Source organism: Nycticebus coucang, chromosome 15 (genome assembly GCF_027406575.1).
Source record: "Nycticebus coucang isolate mNycCou1 chromosome 15, mNycCou1.pri, whole genome shotgun sequence".
In the NCBI taxonomy this organism is placed as follows: Eukaryota; Metazoa; Chordata; class Mammalia; order Primates; family Lorisidae; genus Nycticebus; species Nycticebus coucang.
This window is the reverse complement of record NC_069794.1, coordinates 2,629,690-2,647,758: the sequence shown is the minus strand read 5'-3', so window position 1 is coordinate 2,647,758 and position 18,069 is coordinate 2,629,690. Positions and strand designations below refer to the sequence as shown.

The window sequence follows — 18,069 nt, the reverse complement described above, 5'->3', positions numbered from 1 at the left end:
GATTCTCTTGCCTCAGCCTCCCGAGTAGCTGGGACTACAGGCACCTGCCACAATGCCCATCTATTTTTGGTTGCAGTTGTCATTGTTGTTTAGCTGGCTCAGGCCAAGTTCCAACCCGCCACCCTTGGTGTATGTGGCAGGTGCTGTAACCACTGTGCTACGGGCGCTGAGCCTGTGGGTTTGTTCTTAAGTTGAACTTGAGTGTTAAGTCAGAACAGAGGCCTCTACATAACTATTACTGTAATAGCCTTTGTTCATAAGTGCGAGTTGTATGTAAATTGGGTATCTGTAACTCGGGAACCGCCTGTATTTCAGTTCAAGAAAGTTCATACCTAAATGACTAAAATTGAAAAACAATTTGTGGGGTAGCGCCTGTGGCTCAAAGGAGTAGGGTGCAGGCCCCATATGCCAGAGGTGGTGGGTTCAAACCCAGCCCTGGCCAAAAACTACAAAAAAAAAAAAAAAAAAGAAAAACAATTTGTGACAGATCCATTTCTTGACCTGTTATTAGCTGACCTGTGTATTTCCAAATGTAGCTGTTCCACCAATAAAGACAGAACTGAGGGAACTCATTAACTTACAGTTGTTACTTACCAGAGTGTAGAAAATAATTTCCCCACTGCTTGCACTGATGAAAGACCTCACACTGTGCAATCTCGTTTTCATGGTGAGGGAAAGCCAAGTCTATCCCACCAGAGTGGATGTCCAGCTGACCTCCAAACACCATGCTGCAGGGAACCAGACCCAGCAGTGAATTAACTCAGGCCAACGACAGAGTTCTCCAAGCCTCATCTCACATTTGATCCTTCCAGCCTTTTTAATGCAGTGAACAAAAATGGATCTCAATTTTAAATCAGTCTGCATAATTTAGTTGATTCAAGTGAAAACTGAAATCTGATTCTTACTTCATTATTCCCAACTCATAGCCTTTCATGCTAGTAAAGAGAATTCTCTTTGCTCCAAATACAATATGTGGTTTAAGAAAAAAACTTACAAAATTACCTTCGTAGTTTTCCAACTTTAGCAAGAGAGAGAACTATAAAATTATAAGAATTTGGTCATTCAGCTTTTGAAAATTTATTTTAACAGTCACATTTATAACAAGTAACACAACTCAAAGCAACTCATCTCACCTGTCTCCATTTCTGCTACACTGGGTGGTATGGATTCCAGAAAAGCCCCATGTTCTGCAAACCTACACACTAAAATGACTGGCCAAGAGGGAAATGAGGCCGGGCTATTCCACCCACAAATGGAAGCTGCTCAGGACAGGCAGACAGCCGGCGACTCACCATGGCAAGGGTGCTGTCTACAAGCCGGCAGTATGGACAGACCTGGGGCTCGGAGCACAGGGGAAGTGTGACCTCGCCCAGCAGAGAGCTCACCAGGTTGGCTGCAGACATTCAGGGGTTTTTCCTAAAACAGCTGAAAATAGAGGAGTCTCCAAAAACGCCAGCGCTGAGGTCTCCCAGTGGTACCCTGCACACACCAGCCTCATGCAGAAATAGTGGCTGTGTGTTACTTATACATCACATCGCCATGGTGGGTTGTGAGTAACTCATGTTCTCTGAAACCCATACACTAGGGTGCAGAGGGGTGGAAGTGACCTGCTGAGCCTGTGACAAGCAGTTCTCTTTACAGAGAGCAGACACAGATGTGACGGTGTGGAGATGTCGGAAAGGTAAGCCACAGCGTTCGTGTAGTAGTCTCAATTCTTATCTCTGTTAGACTGAATTTAAAGGAAGAGAAAGCTGACAAGGAATAATAGCCTATTTTCATTATACCAATCTTTCAACGAAAATAAAATATTTATTGGGAACATTACATTTGAAATTCACGAAATGTTTCCTACTTGCTTTAGTGAAATTATTTGAATCTAAAAATAAATCATTTTTTACAACCCAACTTAAATCCCATGGTCTGTTATTAACAAGTATTTACAAACACATGTGCGGTCGAAGCCTGACTGAAGGCTGGACACTTGCGTATCCGTTTCTTTTTTTTTTTTTTTTTTTTTTTGTGGTTTTTGGCCGGGGCTGGGTTTGAACCCGCCACCTTCGGCATATGGGACCGGCGCCCTACTCACTGAGCCACAGGTGCCGCCCTGTGTATCCGTTTCTATGTGGATAGTCAGTTCTGTGCTGCACAGTAACAAGAGCTCAATGTCTCAGGAGTTACTAGAAGCATTTCCAGTTGAGTCACACAGGCATCACTACAGGGGAAAGCTTGGCAGAAAAGGGAGAATTCCTTCTGGGTCTTAACAAGGACAAAATTTAGATACGCAGGCTGTGGGGACAGGTCCTCCCACCTGCTAGAATGGGGACAGCCCACTCAGGGGAGTCCAAGAGTAGAGCTGTCCCACTGTCCCCAGGGGTGGCTGGGGGGACCCCAGGTCAAAATCAGACCTGTGATTAAACACGAGCAATGTCACCACACCTGGCGAGGGGTGCACGGTGCTCTCCTCCCGAGCTCTGAGCCCCAGACCCCACAGATAGGGATTAATGTGCCTGGACGCTGCCGGCAGGCAGCCGGGGATCAGGAACCAGACCACACAGCTGCCTCTCCTACTGCAAGGGAGGTGCCAATGCTGAGGGAGCTGCATTTGTCCCGGTCATGCTCTGGAACCACCTGGATGGCCTGCCCAGGGGCATAGTACCCAGCTCCCCACTCCTATCCATAGCTCTGGCTGCCCAGACCAGGCCTCCCACATCCCTGAGCATCAACATGAAACATGCCACAGCCTGGGAGCCTCACCTTGCCATGGCAGAGCACTCAATGTGCCAGCCAGGTCTTCCGTGTCCCCATGGAGAGGCCCAGAAAACCTCCTCAGGCTTGGCTGCCTTCCACAGAGCAAAGTCACTGGCGTGCCGCTTGTCAGAATCACCTGCTGATGATAAACGGCCTGTCAGTGGGAGGGGACCTCATACGGCCAGAGGCCATCATACACCCCAGAGTCTGTTCCTCTCACGGTGATGGCACAGCCCTCACCTGGTCACCCGTCTCTTTCTCCACACAACAGTGTAAGGCCCAGCAGGGGCTGCCATCCCACTGTGCCAGGCCTGGGCGCCAGCTGCAGAGAACAGTGAGGGCTGCAGCCCAGAGGCTGCCACTTCTGGGGTGGACCGGCTGAGTGTCCCACATTTCCTTCTGTCCACTGTCTACTTACCAGTAACTGAGTTTCAGGGTATTTTTTCCAAAAAGGTAAGAATCAAATAGAACTAAGAGGAAATTACCACAGGGCATTGGTCACAGTCCCAAAGAGCAAATGGGAGATGAAGGTCAGAAGACGCACACAAGTCACACTCAAGTTCGGAGGCGGCTCCCTTCACATTCCGGGACCCTGTCCAGCTCTCATGATGCCACACCTGACCTTGTGAGGGTTAGATGCTGGACGCTGTGGTCCAGCTCAGCAGCCTGCAGCCGTCACCAGGTTGGCCACCCCTGCGTATGACTGGTCCATGTGGAACAGACAGGAGCGTGTGTGCCCAGCTCAGCCCTTCCCTGAGACCCACACCACGTGCCGGGCACTGCAGAGGCCAGCACAGGCCAGACAGTGAGGAGGGCGTGCACGGCCCCTCTGCAGAGGCCAGCACAGGCCAGACAGTGAGGAGGGCGTGCACGGCCCCTCTGCAGAGGCTAGTGCAGGCCAGACAGTGAGGAGGGCGTGCACGGCCCCTCTGCAGAGGCTGGTGCAGGCATGGTTAGCAGGAAGGGGCTGGGACTCAGCAGCCAAATGGACCAGTGGGCGGCTGCCGCCCAGCTTAGGCGTGGCCTGGACAGTGGGACGATCTGGTGTGAGAAGAAATGTGCCACAACATGGACAGGAGCCACAGACCCTGAGAACCATGGGCAGCCCGCCGGTCAGTCCTTCCTGGTTGGCGCCAGCGTGGGCAAGGCCACCGGCAAGTCCCCCATCTGTGCTAAGACTCAGCCGCTGCTGGGGCAGAACGAGATGGACGACCACCAGAAGCAGGTGGTCATCCTGAGTCAGGACAGCTTCTACTGTGTCTTCACATCCAAGCAGAGGTGAAGGCCCTGAAGGCCAGTTCAACCCTGTTCACAAAGAACTCATCTTCAAAACGCTCAGAGAAACCACGACGGGAAAGCCATCAGATCCCTGTGTGCGACTCTGCTCCCTGTTCCTGGAAGAAGCAGACAAGTCACTCTCCATCCTGCAGACACAGCGCTCGGTGAAGGGATCCTGGCCTTCTGCTCCCAGGAGGTATGAGACCTGCTCCAGGTAAAGCTTCTCCCAGAGATGGAGGCCGACACCCAGCTCCCCGCTGAGTACTGAGGGCTGTACTGGGCGGACTATCTCAGCACAGTGCGTCCCTCAAGCCCACCCATGAGGATGGCTGCCTGCCAACAAGGAAATGCGCCGATGTGATGGTCCCCAGAGGCCACTGACCTCATCATGCAGCAAAGCCAGGACATCCCAACTGGAGGGCTCTCTAAACAGCTGACCACCATAAAGGAGGCAGGCATTGAAGCCTGACAGGTGGCCCCCCACCCTGCCTGCCTGAGACCCCAGCACCTGTCTCTGGGAGACAGAGAAGTTGGGAGGCGCCTCTCATCTGAACACACTGTACATCAGGACAGGCCATGCAGATGAAATGTCTTTGATTTTTTTTTCTTGGTATCCTCAGAAGACAGAAGGCCCCTTTTCTGGTTTTGTTTTTGGAGAGAAGAGCTTGCTCTGTTGCCCAGGGTAGAAAACAGTGGCATCACCATAGCTTGCGATAGCCTCAAACTCTCAGGCTCAAGTGACCCTCCTGCCTCAGCCTCCTGAGAAGCTGGCACTGTGGGTGCTCATCACCACTCCTGGCTAAATTTTCCTTTTTTTCTTTTTTTATTTTGGTTGGGGTTCTCATTGTTGTTTAGCAGGCCCGGCCAGCCTGGAACCCACCAGCCTCGGTGTATGTGGCTGGTGCCCTACTCACTCTGAGCTACAGGCACCGAGCCAATTTTTCTGTTTTTTGTAGAGACTGGTTGTCACTGTGTTGCTCAGGCTGGTCTCAAACTCCTGACTTCAATTAATCTTTCTGCTTTGGCCTCCTAAAGTGTTAGTATTACAAGCATGAGCTATCCCACCCAGCGCTTTGATTTTTTTTTTTTTCCTTCTTGTACTTTGGAAGAGCAAAATGAAACAGAACTTGACCCTAAGCTTAAATGGCAAAACTAGCCAACTACTACATCACCAGATGGCTCAGTATGAATCCAATGTGTAACTGTTTATAAAAACACACATACATAATATAAATAAGTCAATAAAATAAAATCACATTCTCTGAGATGCACCTTGTTTCCATGTCTGCCTGTGAGGAGCAGGGCTCACTTTCCTGCGCCCAGGGGCACAGCAGGACGTGCAGCTGCTGGACTGCCCGCACCACACCATGCCTTCGCTGGCTCTGCTCAGAGCACTGCCTGAGCTCATCTGTGGGAACCATCCTTGAAGAGTCTCAACAGAGACAAATCCCGTGAAAAGGAAGAAAAGTGAAGGAGGTAGGGGGGACTCACATCAGGTGACATGCTGGTGACCAAGCAGAGACTCTAAGCTAGAGGGGCTGTCACCATTGAGGGGAAGCTGGCTGTCTGGGCCAGCCAACCTGTGCTTCCCAAAACCTGCTGTCCTGTAGCCAGAGTCCACGTGCACAATGCCCCATAAGGCCTTTATCACCTCATGGCATCAAACTGTGATGAATCTGCAAGTGTTGAGCTTTTTTGATGCAGACACTGATACTTTTTCTGGGCCAGACCAGACATGCCATGTTTTTACAAGCAAAATGACTTGGCTTCAGTGAAAAACTTCTCTGGGCGCCCAGAGCAGCTCATGCACGTTGGGCATGAAGTCAGAGGACCTGCACACTTTGATGACAGCACGCCACACTGGGAGAAATACTCACGGACAGAAAACACAGCCAAAAGTTTCTCGCCAAACTGACAATGTCATCACAGGCAAAAAAGTCAGCAGACGTTGGCCTGAGGGCATAAACAACCAAAGGGACGTAGACCCAGAGTAAACAAGGAAGGAGGCAGCACAGCCAGCAGCACTGACATGCAGACCCACGAGGCGGGAGGTGGCGCGTGCAAGGGACCTGCTGACTGTGCTGGCCGAACAGGCAGGGCTGCTGGGCCCTGTGCAGGGTAAGGCAGCAGACGCCACGGGAAACAGGGAGGTGAAGGTGTAAACAGAAGAGCCAGTGGTGCCCTGTGGTCCTGACCCTCATTATCAGAGTGACCTGACATAGCGTCTACTTTATGTACAGATACTTTATCACCTCTGTCCAATGAAAAGGCCAAGAGACAATGACAGTTCATAGCAATGAGTATCCCTGGTGCCTGCTCTATGTTCTGCAAACACCATCTTTCATTAAAGAAAAATAGGGCTCACAGGAGAAAAGGCATATTCCAGGATGAGCTGGGACTAGCTGGTCACCACGGACAGAAGCAGCAAGTCATCCAGCACAGCATGGCTACATCTGAGGGACTTGGGAGTCAACCAACAGTGGCTCCCACTGGCACAGGAAGGGACAGTTTAGGACCAGTAAGGATGACAACAGCTAAGGGTTAAAACACAGCACAGACACACAAGTGTTTAAGTCCCTGAGCTCCTAATGATTAAAAGAACACTCACTGGTCACCCTCAGAGAATGATACAGAAATCAACTATTTTGATAATCAGTAAATAACGAAAAGACCTTGTACATTTATACACCCTGCCTTTCCTAAACAAAATGTACCACCAAGAAACTAAGTAGTAACCTGTCTGCATAACAGTACTCAGGGAAGTAACCCTGACAGGAGTGTCACCCTGGTGCAGCCTCTTTTGCCATTAAGGGTCTATACCCAGCACCACACGGGCTGCTGACACGGAAGACGCAGCCTGCGTGTCTCCCTGGGAAGGTGCACCCATGCAGCAGCCTTCTCCAGAAATTCAGGACTGGATTAAGCGTCTAGGTTAAACTTCCAATTTGCAAAAATACATAGGTCATAGGTTAGCGGGAAATGTCACACGCCACCATGGGAACAGAATCAGCTGATCCCCACTGAGAAGACTGGAGACAGGGAGTGTTACTCGAGTGAACTGTTAGATGTGGAGGAGGGACTCAGGCTGACACATCCACCACATGCAAAAAGCCAGGCCAGCCACGGCTCATTGCAGAGGGGCCCGGGAGCCTGCAATCCACCGGGGTGACCACAGGGATTCCACCTGCCTGTGGTCAGATTCAGCACACTAGGTATACTGTATGCTGTTTTCTATTGTTGTCATTATAGAAATTTAAAATTTTGAGGGGGATAGGAAATTACATAGTAGTTATTTGCTAAAAAAAAAAAAAAAATTTTAAGGGGGTGGCGCCTGTGGCTCAAAGGAGTAGGGCACCGACCCCATATGCCAGAGGTGGCAGGTTCAAGCCCAGCCCCAGCCAAAAACTGCAAAAAAAAAAAAAAATTTTTTTTTTGAAAATACACACTATTGCTTTGAAACAATAAATACCAAGGTGGTAAAATTTTTTTACTGTATGAAGAGTAAGTTGTTTGTTTGTTTCCTAATTTTATGCCATTATAAACAATATAAATATGTTGCTCACCTTTAGGAAAATAATTTTAATTTTAAAAAGTATTGCTGTGAGGAGGACCAGCAATAAGAACTCCAGCTGGGGCTCCGCGCCTGCGGCTCAGTGGCTAAGGCGCCAGCCACATACACCTGAGCTGGCGGGTCCGAATCCAGCCCGGGCCGCCAAACAATGACGGGTGCAACCAAAAAAAAAATAGCCAGGCATTGTGGCGGATGCCTGTAATCCCAGCTACTTGGGAGGCAGAGGCAGGAGAATGGCTTGAGCCCGGGAATTGGAGATTGCTGTGAGCTATGATGCCAAGGCATTCTACCCAGGGTGACAGCTTGAGGCTCTGTCTCAAAAAAAAGAACTCTAGCTGGCTGCAGGGTAGAGAGGCACTGAGAGCTGCTGGGGGGAGAAGAGCTGAGAGCTGCACCACGCGGGGATGTGCCTAGAATTGCAGTGCATGGGGACATCCTACAAGCTGCAGGAGTGGGGGTGCCGAGGGCTGCAGGGCCAGGAATGCAGAGAGCTGCAGAGTGGGGACATACCAAAAGCTGCAGAAGCAGGGGTGCTGAGCGCTACAGTGGCAGGGCCTGAACATATTCTGACTATGTGATTCAGCAATGTCACTCCCTGGTATTTACCCAAACAAACTGAAAACACACATCCACAAAAAAACTTGCACATGGATGTCTACAGCAGCTTGGTTCACAGCTGCCAAAACTGAGAAGCCACCAAGATGCCCTTCAGGAGGTGAAAGGTCAAATGCTGTAAGTACAGACAACGGATGGTATTCAGCGTGACAAAAGAAAACTGCTACCAAGCTGTGAAAAGATGATGAGGAACCATGAGGAATGTAAATGTACATTCCTAAGTGGAAGAAGCCCGCTGAGGAGGTGCCCACTGGGCAGGTGCATGCTGTCTGAGTATATCCTGAAAACGCAGATCGCTGGAGGCAGTGCTAAGATCAGTGGGCTTCTCTGCATCGTTATCCACCCATGTGACACCCAGACCCCCAGAACACGCAGCACAGGAGTGGCCCCTTATGTGAACTGAGTCTCTGCTGACAGTGACAAGTCTATAAGGAACATAGAAATGGGCCACTCTGGTGGGGGAGCGGGGGGAGGACGTATCTGGGAACTCTTTGCATCCTATTCTCAATTTTGAACCGAAAATGGCTCTAAAATATACAATCTATTAAATTTGAAAAAAACAACTGTTGCTGATGCAAAATTGTATGACTCCCAGAAACAACCTCTCTTCTTGTGTGAGGCGCAACGCTGGGCCTGCTTGTAACTACACCTCCCCGTCTGCTGGGGGTGGGGAGGGAGCAGGGTGCTAATAGGTAAAAGTAACAAGCCATTTCTGAGGAGTCCAGCAAGGCCGTTAATGACCACTGTGGAACTGCAGAGCTTACGGGACAGGAAGATGGGGAACTAAGGCGGAAATAACACAAACAATTTGTCTTCGGGTTTGTGCTTACTCCTCTTGCTTGGTTCCCTTAAGTGGGAAGCTTTTAAAATTATTTTTAATTTAGATCTCTATGCTATACCTATTATCTCTTTTCCATAGAAATGATTTTGACCTAACAATTTACTGGAACAGAACAAAACCCGTGGGATAGCCTCAGGCAGACCAGGAATCTGCTCCATGACCCCGGCCGGACATGGACGACCGTACGACGTGATACCAGGGCTGTGTGTGTTCTCATATACAGGGAAAACCCTGAGGACAGGGGACAGTAGTGACCAGTACAGCCTCAGGGAGAGGAGCATCAGCACCTGCTGGGTAGAGGGGCAGTGGCTCCACATGCTGTTGGAACTTCACACCACGCATGCTGTATCTACTCAAAGAAACTGAATCAAATTTACAACACCGCTGTGACCAGCAGACAGCCACCGTCGCCGTGTCTGACAAGTGGTGTGCACACCCCAGACGTCACCTCCCACAACCAAGGCGCGAGGCAGAGGCTCAGGGCCCAAGGGCTCTCACCCACCTGGCTCTCCCACTGGACCTGGGGCCACGCCAACTAGTTTGCCATACTTGTCTCCTCTGGACTTCAGATCGAAGTAGACATTGCCTGTTTCACAAAGGTAATTACAAACTCATCATTTCTCAGTCAAATATCAGCCCCTACACAAGCTTAATATCTAACAAGCAACTAGTATTTACATACAGAATATGGTATATGGCCTTCTTTTGGGTCCTTTTAATATATACACATATGTATACACATGTATGTATTTACACATACACACATACCCACCCCTTCAGAGATGAGGTCTCGCTATGCCCCCAGGCTGGAGCTTGAGTACTCACAGGTGAGACCATGGTGCACTACAGACTTGAACTGCTGGGCTTAAAAGATCCCCTTACTGCAGACTCCAGATCCACTGCAGCATGCCCTCCTTAGCATGTTTTCTTTTTTTTCAACCAAAATTAAAAACACCAATACTATAGTATAAAAGCATACACTTAGGGGCGGCGCCTGTGGCTCAGTCGGTAAGGCGCTGGCCCCATATACCGAGGGTGGTGGGTTCAAACCCGGCCCCGGCTGATCTGCAACCAAAAAATAGCCGGGCGTTGTGGCGGGCACCTGTAGTCCCAGCTACTTGGGAGGCTGAGGCAAGAGAATCGCTTAAGCCCAGGAGTTGGAGGTTGCTGTGAGCTGTGTGATGCCATGGCACTCTACCGAGGGCCATAAAGTTAGACTCTGTCTCTACAAAAAAAAAAAAAAAGCATACACTTAGACATATTGTGCACGTGCAAAAAAGTGAAAACACAAATATAGGTTCTTTGTAATGTGCTGAGATCATCTATCTATCTATCTATTATCTACCTACCTACCTACCTGAGACAGAGTCTCATTCTGTACCCAGGCTAGAATATCATAGCATCACTGCTCACAGCAACCTCAATCTCTTGGGCTCAAGCGATCCTCTTGCCTCAGTCTCCTGAGTAGCTAGGACTACAGGTGCCTGCCACAATGCTCAGCTAGTTTTTTTCTGTTTTCAGTAGAGATAGGGTCTCACTCTTACTCAGACTAGTCACGATCTCCTGAGCTGAGGAGATCCACCTGCCTCAGCCTCCCAGAGTGTTAGAATTACAAACATGAGCCACTGAGCCAGGCAGGAACTTTTTTAATCAGAAAAGAGAAAAGTGTAATCATTGACCTTTGTTCAGCTGAATTAAGGCTTTAAGTTATAAACAAAGATAGTATTTCTTTTCTTTTTTTTTTTTTGCAGTTTTTGGCCGGGGCTGGGTTTGAACCCACCACCTTCAGTATATGGGGCCAGCATCCTACTCCTTTGAACCACAGGCACCACCTAAAGATAGTATTTCTTCATCTAGATTTCCTAAGACTACCTTTTTACTTAGGATAAAAACACTGTTGCAGGAGGCAGCTGGAGGCATGTGGGAAGCTGCCCCCTTGCTGAGATGCCCAAGGTCCACTTTTACAGACAAAGGGTCAAAGACCCCTGCAGAGCCAGGGTTAACCCCTGCTACCCCCACCACAAAGGAAACAGAGGCAGGGGTGAGAAGGAAACCCTTCAAGTGGGGAGTGCCTCAGAGAGAAAGGACTAGCCCTTGGCCCCAGGGCTGGCCACGAGGAGCCAGTCGAGGTCACCCGTAGGCCACCCCCAGGATCACAGGCCTCCACCCACCAAGGCATCTGACAGCGCATGGTTGTCGGTAGGGCCCAAGTGTGGGTTTCATTTTTAACCTTTACCAATTTTTAATTTTTAATCTTCACACTCTTTTTACTAATACATGTAGACTTACTAATTCATATCCATACTACCCTTCCTGAGGACACTGGTCTTGCCAAGATCAAGGAAGCTTCTTGACCAGCGAAGAGCCACACCAAGGCCCTCCACCACCACATCCTCAGTGTGTGGACCTGACAGGCCCCTTCGCACAATGGTCCCTGGTGAGAGCAAGGGGCATACTGGCTTGAGGAAAGGAAACCAGGTGAGCCCGGGCCAGCCCTGCCTTTGGCGTCAGTCCTGGTCACTGCCGAGCTGAAGCCGGGTGCTGAGGATACAGCCTCGGACAGCGGAGGAGACGCCCAGGCCCTGAGGAGCTGTCCGTGAAGGTAGAATGCACACAGTACTTAGAGACGTTTCCAGAGACAGAGCGACTGCTCCCTTCAACAGAGGAAACTTCCCCTTACCTTTGTTTATGTTACTGATTTGCTGACCAAACTGTTTTCCATCAACAGGTCAAGATCAAATTGTAGCCAAGCCCTGGGGCAACTGTTGCAAAGTCAGACCACTGGGGTTTGGGCAAATGTAGGTGTATTCTGAATTCTTGAGTTTATATTATCATTAGAATTTTACAATAAAACATGGGAATAAAACAAGCAGCACTGATTCCTCAGGTGTGAGAGGATGAGAGTCCTGAACACCTCAGGAACTTTAATTGGTTTATTTCTGGAACAGAAGCTGGGGATGGGGGAAGGGCCCTGCACATCTTACTTCAAGGTGCACAAGGGCAGAAAGATAATTAATTCCTGTGTCTCTGTGTTTTCTGGTACAAACTCCAGTCTAATCACCTAAGTCCTCTAAAAATGTCTTCTTGGAAACGAAATCTACTATACCAAGTTAGTGCAAATAAAAGCTGAGGCACGTCCACATGTGTAGGCGGCTGAGCGCTCCCAGGCTAGCACAGGAGGGAAGGTGCTGGTGGCCCACGAACCTCGCCTAGTGTCCTGCTTTGTAACGGGCCATTTACTTGCAACAGGGCTTTACTCCCAGCATATCTGCAGCCTTGGACTGGGCAAGCTACTGGGTCACTCAACAGAAAAAAGTTCTTGGAGTCTGAGAATTTGCATGCAGATAGGGACAAAATGTGAATACATTAAACAGCAAATTGTGGAGCAGAGACGTGGCTACCAGAGGGTGCCACGTAAATGCCACGGCTGAGAAAGACAGCTCCCTGCCCGCCCTGGCCGTGGAGAGGGACTTCACAGGTGATCAGCCCCTAGCTGGACTTGGAGTTGGATAAAAAGAACAAGAACTCAATGCAAATGCAAAATGCCAAGATGCCAACCTTGCCCAGGTACCACAGAGAGAAGACCCCCAAACCAATGGCACCACCAAGCCACCCAATGTCCTGAGACGGCTGGTGTTGCTGCTGTTTGAGTGAGTCCGTGAGGAGCGTGGAGGATGAGGAGACAGAACTGACGCACAGATTCCAGAAACACTGGCAGAGGGTTACAGCGTGATGGGAATCGGGGGACAGCCAAGGACACTGTGGGGCATTATTCACTGTCTCAGGCCTGACGCTGAGGTCAGGGCTCTCCTTACTCAGAGCCAATGTGGGCAGCGCTTGCCCCTGATGGACACGCACAGAGGCGGACAACCCTGGCAGGGCCCCCACACGATGGAGGGTCTCTGAAGGGCCTGACTTTATCCCTGACACTATGCAGACCAGCTGTGCACCTACCACCCAGCTTCCACAGGTGTGACCAAGACAGCTGTCCAGATAGTCATCTCTTCCTGGGACTAGAAAATAAGGTGGAGGCTCAGCACCTGTGGCTCAGCAGCTAGAGTGCCAGCCACATATACCAGAGCTGGCAGGTTCAAATCCAGCCCAGGCCTGCCAAACAACAATGACAACTACAACCAAAAAATAGCCGGTGTAGTGGTAGGTGCCTGTAGTCCCAGCTACTTGGGAGGCTGAGGCAAGAGAATAGGTTAAGCCCAAGAGTTTGAGGTTGCTGTGAGCTGTGACACCACGGCATTCAACCAAGGGCAACAGCTTGAGACTCTATCTCAAAAAAAAAAAAAAACAAAAGAAAAGAAGGTGGAAAACCCTACAATGTTCTTGCTGTAGAACTAATATCAACACAGACAGTAAACTGTTCCGGTGCATTTGAATAACTTATAAATACATGTCCAGTTTCTCCGAGTCCCATCAGTATTGCCTGGAGACTTGTTTTAACAGCACGGCCTACCTTTTGCTGTCGAGTAGGCATGCCCACGAGCAATGATTCCTTCAATGAATGAAATTATCTGGGGGATATTTTCAGTGACCCTCAGGTATACCGTGGGCGGGAGCACCTGGAAGAAAGGGGAGATGCAAGCTTGTCCCCGCCGGGTAGACACGGCCAGTGGGCTCCGCCTGCGTCCTCCTGGCAGCGAGACTCAGCCGCGGGCTCTACCTTCAGGGCCGCCATGTCCTGCTTAAATTCTTCCTCGTAGTGCCTGGCGAGAGAAGCAGGTGGCAGGTCCATCTGCAGAAGGATCAGATGAGCACAGGAATGAGGTGGTGGATTCACGACGCCAACACACAGAAAAAGGGAAGCCGGCAGCCCTATTCCAGGAGCGCCCTCGTGGCTGCTGGGACGCAGCCTGGGTGGAGCCAGGGGGCTGTCCTGCTGGGCCTCAGGCTCTCGCTAGAGCCTCAGGCAGTCTAACAGGCTTACTGACTTTGCTTTCCAGCTAGAGACAAAAGGAACAAATAATGTCAAGATTTCCACTATCTGGGTGGCGCCTGTGGCTCAGTGAGTAAGGCGCCGGCCCCATATGCCGAGGGTCGCGGGTTCAAGCCCAGCCCCAGCCAAACTGCAACAAAAAAAATAGCCGGGCGTTGTGACGGGCGCCTATAGTCCCAGCTGCTCGGGAGGCTGAGGCAAGAGAATCGCGTAAGCCCGAGAGTTAGAGGTTGCTGTGAGCCGTGTGACGCCACGGCACTCTACCTGAGGGCGGTACAGTGAGACTCTGTCTCTACAAAAAAAAAAAAAAAAAAGATTTCCACTATCTAATAAAAAAACAAAACACCAAAAATCCTCCCCTTTTCTAAGACAAAGGCAAAATCAATCTAGTCCACATAATGACAAGAAACTTGAGTTCCTAGCTTAGCCCTTAACCCTCAGGTGGGGGGAAAAAAAAAGAAAAAACAGCCAAAAATACATTAAAGAAGAAATCTCTAGAGAAGTGCTCTGGAAGTAACTTCACACACTGCGATGAGGACTGTCAGGCAGCATAAAGCACCTGGGCCACGGCGGGTCCCTGGGGACACCCGACACCCACAGCAGTGCACAGCTGGCGTTGGGACACAAAATGAGTGACACTCGTGCAATTTGTTACCTTTCAAAAGAAGGCGTTCCATGAACAGCTGCATAGGCACTGTCAAGTTCTGAGACTGAGCCAGGCTTAGTCACCGCTGACTTCACACCAGCCACCCACGAGGTCCCGAGCTCAGCTGGCATTTGAGACCTGCTGTGTATTAGACTCTCCACACATGATCCCAGGAAATAAACAGGTGTCCCCACTTGACAGGTGGACGCATTTCTATCATGGACTATGAAGAAACTTCCTCAAGCAAAACAGCACAGGTGGGGCCAGATGCCAACTGTGGCCCTGAGGCCCAAGGTCCCCCAGCTCAGAGACTGTGCTCTGAAACAGCAGTCACCCCAGAAACCTCACGGAGAGAATATGCACAGAAGAAGGAAGCCTGGGCACTCCGTGCTGCCACCCAGGTGCCTTTTAAGCATGCTAAACCTCCCAGACTCCAGTGTCTGTGCAACGCAGACATAAGCCGCCCACAGCCCCTCAGAAGACTGTGAAGACAAAGTGAGACGGCCTCACACAAGAAATGCCAGACCTCTGCACACAACCGTCAAGGAGAAACCAAATGCTAGACCGCTGCACACAACCGTCAAGGAGAAACCAAATGCCAGACCGCTGCACACAACCGTCAAGGAGAAACCAAATGCCAGACCTCTGCACGCAACCGTCAAGGAGAAACCAAATGCCAGACCGCTGCACACAACCGTCAAGGAGAAACCAAATGCCAGACCTCTGCACGCAACCGTCAAGGAGAAACCAAATGCCAGACCGCTGCACACAACCGTCAAGGAGAAACCAAATGCCAGACCGCTGCACACAACCGTCAAGGAGAAACCAAATGCCAGACCGCTGCACACAACCGTCAAGGAGAAACCAAATGCCAGACCACTGCACACAACCGTCAAGGAGAAACCAAATGCCAGACCTCTGCACACAACCGTCAAGGAGAAACCAAATGCTAGACCTCTGCACACAACCGTCAAGGAGAAACCAAATGCTAGACCACTGCACACAACCGTCAAGGAGAAACCAAATGCCAGACCTCTGCACACAACCGTCAAGGAGAAACCAAATGCTAGACCACTGCACACAACCGTCAAGGAGAAACCACCAGGCACGGTCGCTGGGACTTCAATCCCTTTCTGGGGAAACAGTTTTGTAGCAAAACAGACCTTTTAAAAAATAGATAAGTTAATTTACATCCCATCTAGAGGACCAAAAGGCCAAACAAAAAAGCCTAAAAATAGTGTCTTCTTGTCACTTCAGAAGATTCAGATACTATGCAGCTTTGGACCTAAAGATCAGGAAGCTGCTTTAATTCCTCGGAAAATAACTGCACAGGTAACTTATTCACAGTGAAATTCAAACGACAATAAAGAAATGGCCATAGACGGCGCCTGTGGCTCAAGGAGTAGGGCGCCGGTCCCATATGCCGGAGTGGCGGGTTCAAACCTAGCCCCGGCCAAAAACCAAAAAAAAAAAAGAAATGGCCAGACATAGCATCCTGCGTCATAGACAGAGAATACCGTGACCAGCTGTCTCCTGCACGGAACATGCCTGTGTGTGTGTTAGTGCCCTTCACTTGGAATCCCAGAGTATGGCCCCTGCCCACTGTGCCCTGCACGGCTGGTCTCAAATTCCTGACACACAGCCACCTGGAGACCTGTCTGTGCTGTGGCCCACACATCAGTCTGAACCATCTGCTGGAGGTCCGTCCTATAATGAAGCTGTGCAGCAAACAAAAAGAACGAATATGCAGCAAAAGCAAAATTCTCTACACTACTCAAGCCAGCCTGTCCCGTACACTCCCGTCTGCTATTACAGACACGCTGTGCAGACACCAGTTCACACCAGTCCGAGTAAGCTCTGAGCTGTCCCCAGACAGGAGCCTGCAGGGGCAGGGTATGTGCACGGTGGCCCGGTAGGCCATCGCCAAACTGCCTTCCACCGTGGTTGTACCAATGTACACCAGAGCAGCAGAGCCCAAGGGTGCCTATTCCTCTCCCTCCTCCACACAGACTTGTGAGTGTGACAGCTAGCAAGTACTTTTTGGTTATAGTTTTAATTTTTACCTCTCTTATTTTGAGTAAGTTTGAACATCTCACATCCATAGGAACCTTTTGTATTAAATGCTCTTTGAGTACCTATGCCCATTCTTCTATTAAATGGTAGGTCACTTTCTTATTGATTTGTAGAAAGTATTTTTATAGTGAAGACATTAACTTTTTATCTCTGGTATTTCAATTTTTTATGCAGTTTTTCAAGTTTATGATTACTTCATAGCATGTAGAAACTTTCCTTATTAGATTAGCAATCCTTATATTTCTGTCCCCATAAACAGCTTCTGGGTTTAATAATAAACTTAGAAAAATCTGTTTGGGGAAAGCCCCAGTGTGCTCCTATGAACAGTGCCCTTGGGCTTCTAGTCATGGTGTGGTTTGCTTCCTTTCATATTTAAATCTTTGATCTGCCTTGAATTTAGTTGAGAAGCATTTATCCAACTTCATGTTCTTTTTCTCCAGATGTCTACTCAATTGCCAGCACTTTTTACTGAATAATTCATCTCCTCCCCACATTGACTTAAAATGCGACCTTTTATTATAGAACACATTCCTGTTAACGACTGGGTCTGTTTCTGAACTTTCTAGTGTGTTCCATTGCCTGTTTATTCTTGCTCTTTCTATAGCCTTTAGAGAGGCAGGAAGCAGGCCAGTGGGTGCCTGGAGTGCCGGGGGAAACACCGGAACACAAACCACTGACGCTGTGTCCACAGGGGCATCTGAGTCACCATCTGTCAAACTGGCTTGGTGCCCGTAGCACAGTGGTTACCGCGCCAGCCCCACATACACCAAGGGTGGCAGGTTCGAACCCGTCCCGGGCTAGCTAAACAATGACAACTGCAACAAAATATAGCCGGGCATTGTGGCAGGTGCCTGCAGACCCAGCTACTTGAGAGGCTGAGGCAAGAGAATCCCTTGAGCCCAAGAGTTTGAGGTTGCTGTGAGCTGTGATGCCACAGCATTCTACTGAGGGTGACATAGTGAGACTCTGTCTCAAAAAAACAAACAAAAAAATATGTCAAACTGCACCTTTGTGAATAATATATGTGATCTACTGTAGGTGAGTCTACAATAAAGCTGAGCAAAGAAAAAAAGAACATACAAAAATAAAAAATGTTCTAACCCGGGCCAGGCCTGCTAAACAAAAAAGAAAAAAAAAAAAAATAGCCGGGCATTGTGGCGGCGCCTGTAGTCCCAGCTGCTTGGGAGGCTAAGGCAAGAGAATTGCTTAAGCCCAAGGAGCTGGAGGTTGCTGTGAGCTGTAATGCCATAGCACTCTACCGAGGCAGAAAAAGTGATACTCTGTCTCTTAAAAAAAAAAAAAAAAAGAAAGAAAGAAAGAAAAGAAAAGTTGCAAGACAGAAACTACTCTTC

General features: G+C 49.4%; 1 protein-coding gene across 4 annotated transcripts in view; it reads right to left on the bottom strand.

The window, feature by feature from the left end:
- CARS2 (cysteinyl-tRNA synthetase 2, mitochondrial) overlaps positions 1 to 18,069 on the bottom strand; it is a 55,969-nt gene that overhangs the window by 28,539 nt on the left and 9,361 nt on the right. For 2 of the 4 annotated variants that reach the window (XR_008374599.1, XM_053563524.1), the window contains exons 4-8: positions 13,726 to 13,797; positions 13,519 to 13,624; positions 9,556 to 9,639; positions 2,755 to 2,887; positions 595 to 728 (exon numbers count right to left, since the gene is read on the bottom strand). Coding sequence is in view for 3 of the 4 variants with exons in the window: in XM_053563524.1 (XP_053419499.1) it covers positions 595 to 728; positions 2,755 to 2,887; positions 9,556 to 9,639; positions 13,519 to 13,624; positions 13,726 to 13,797 (529 nt within the window). In the remaining variant the exon portion in view is untranslated. The remainder of the gene's footprint in view (positions 1 to 594; positions 729 to 2,754; positions 2,888 to 9,555; positions 9,640 to 13,518; positions 13,625 to 13,725; positions 13,798 to 18,069) is intronic. The other 2 variants (XM_053563525.1, XM_053563526.1) reach the window with 2 other exon arrangements.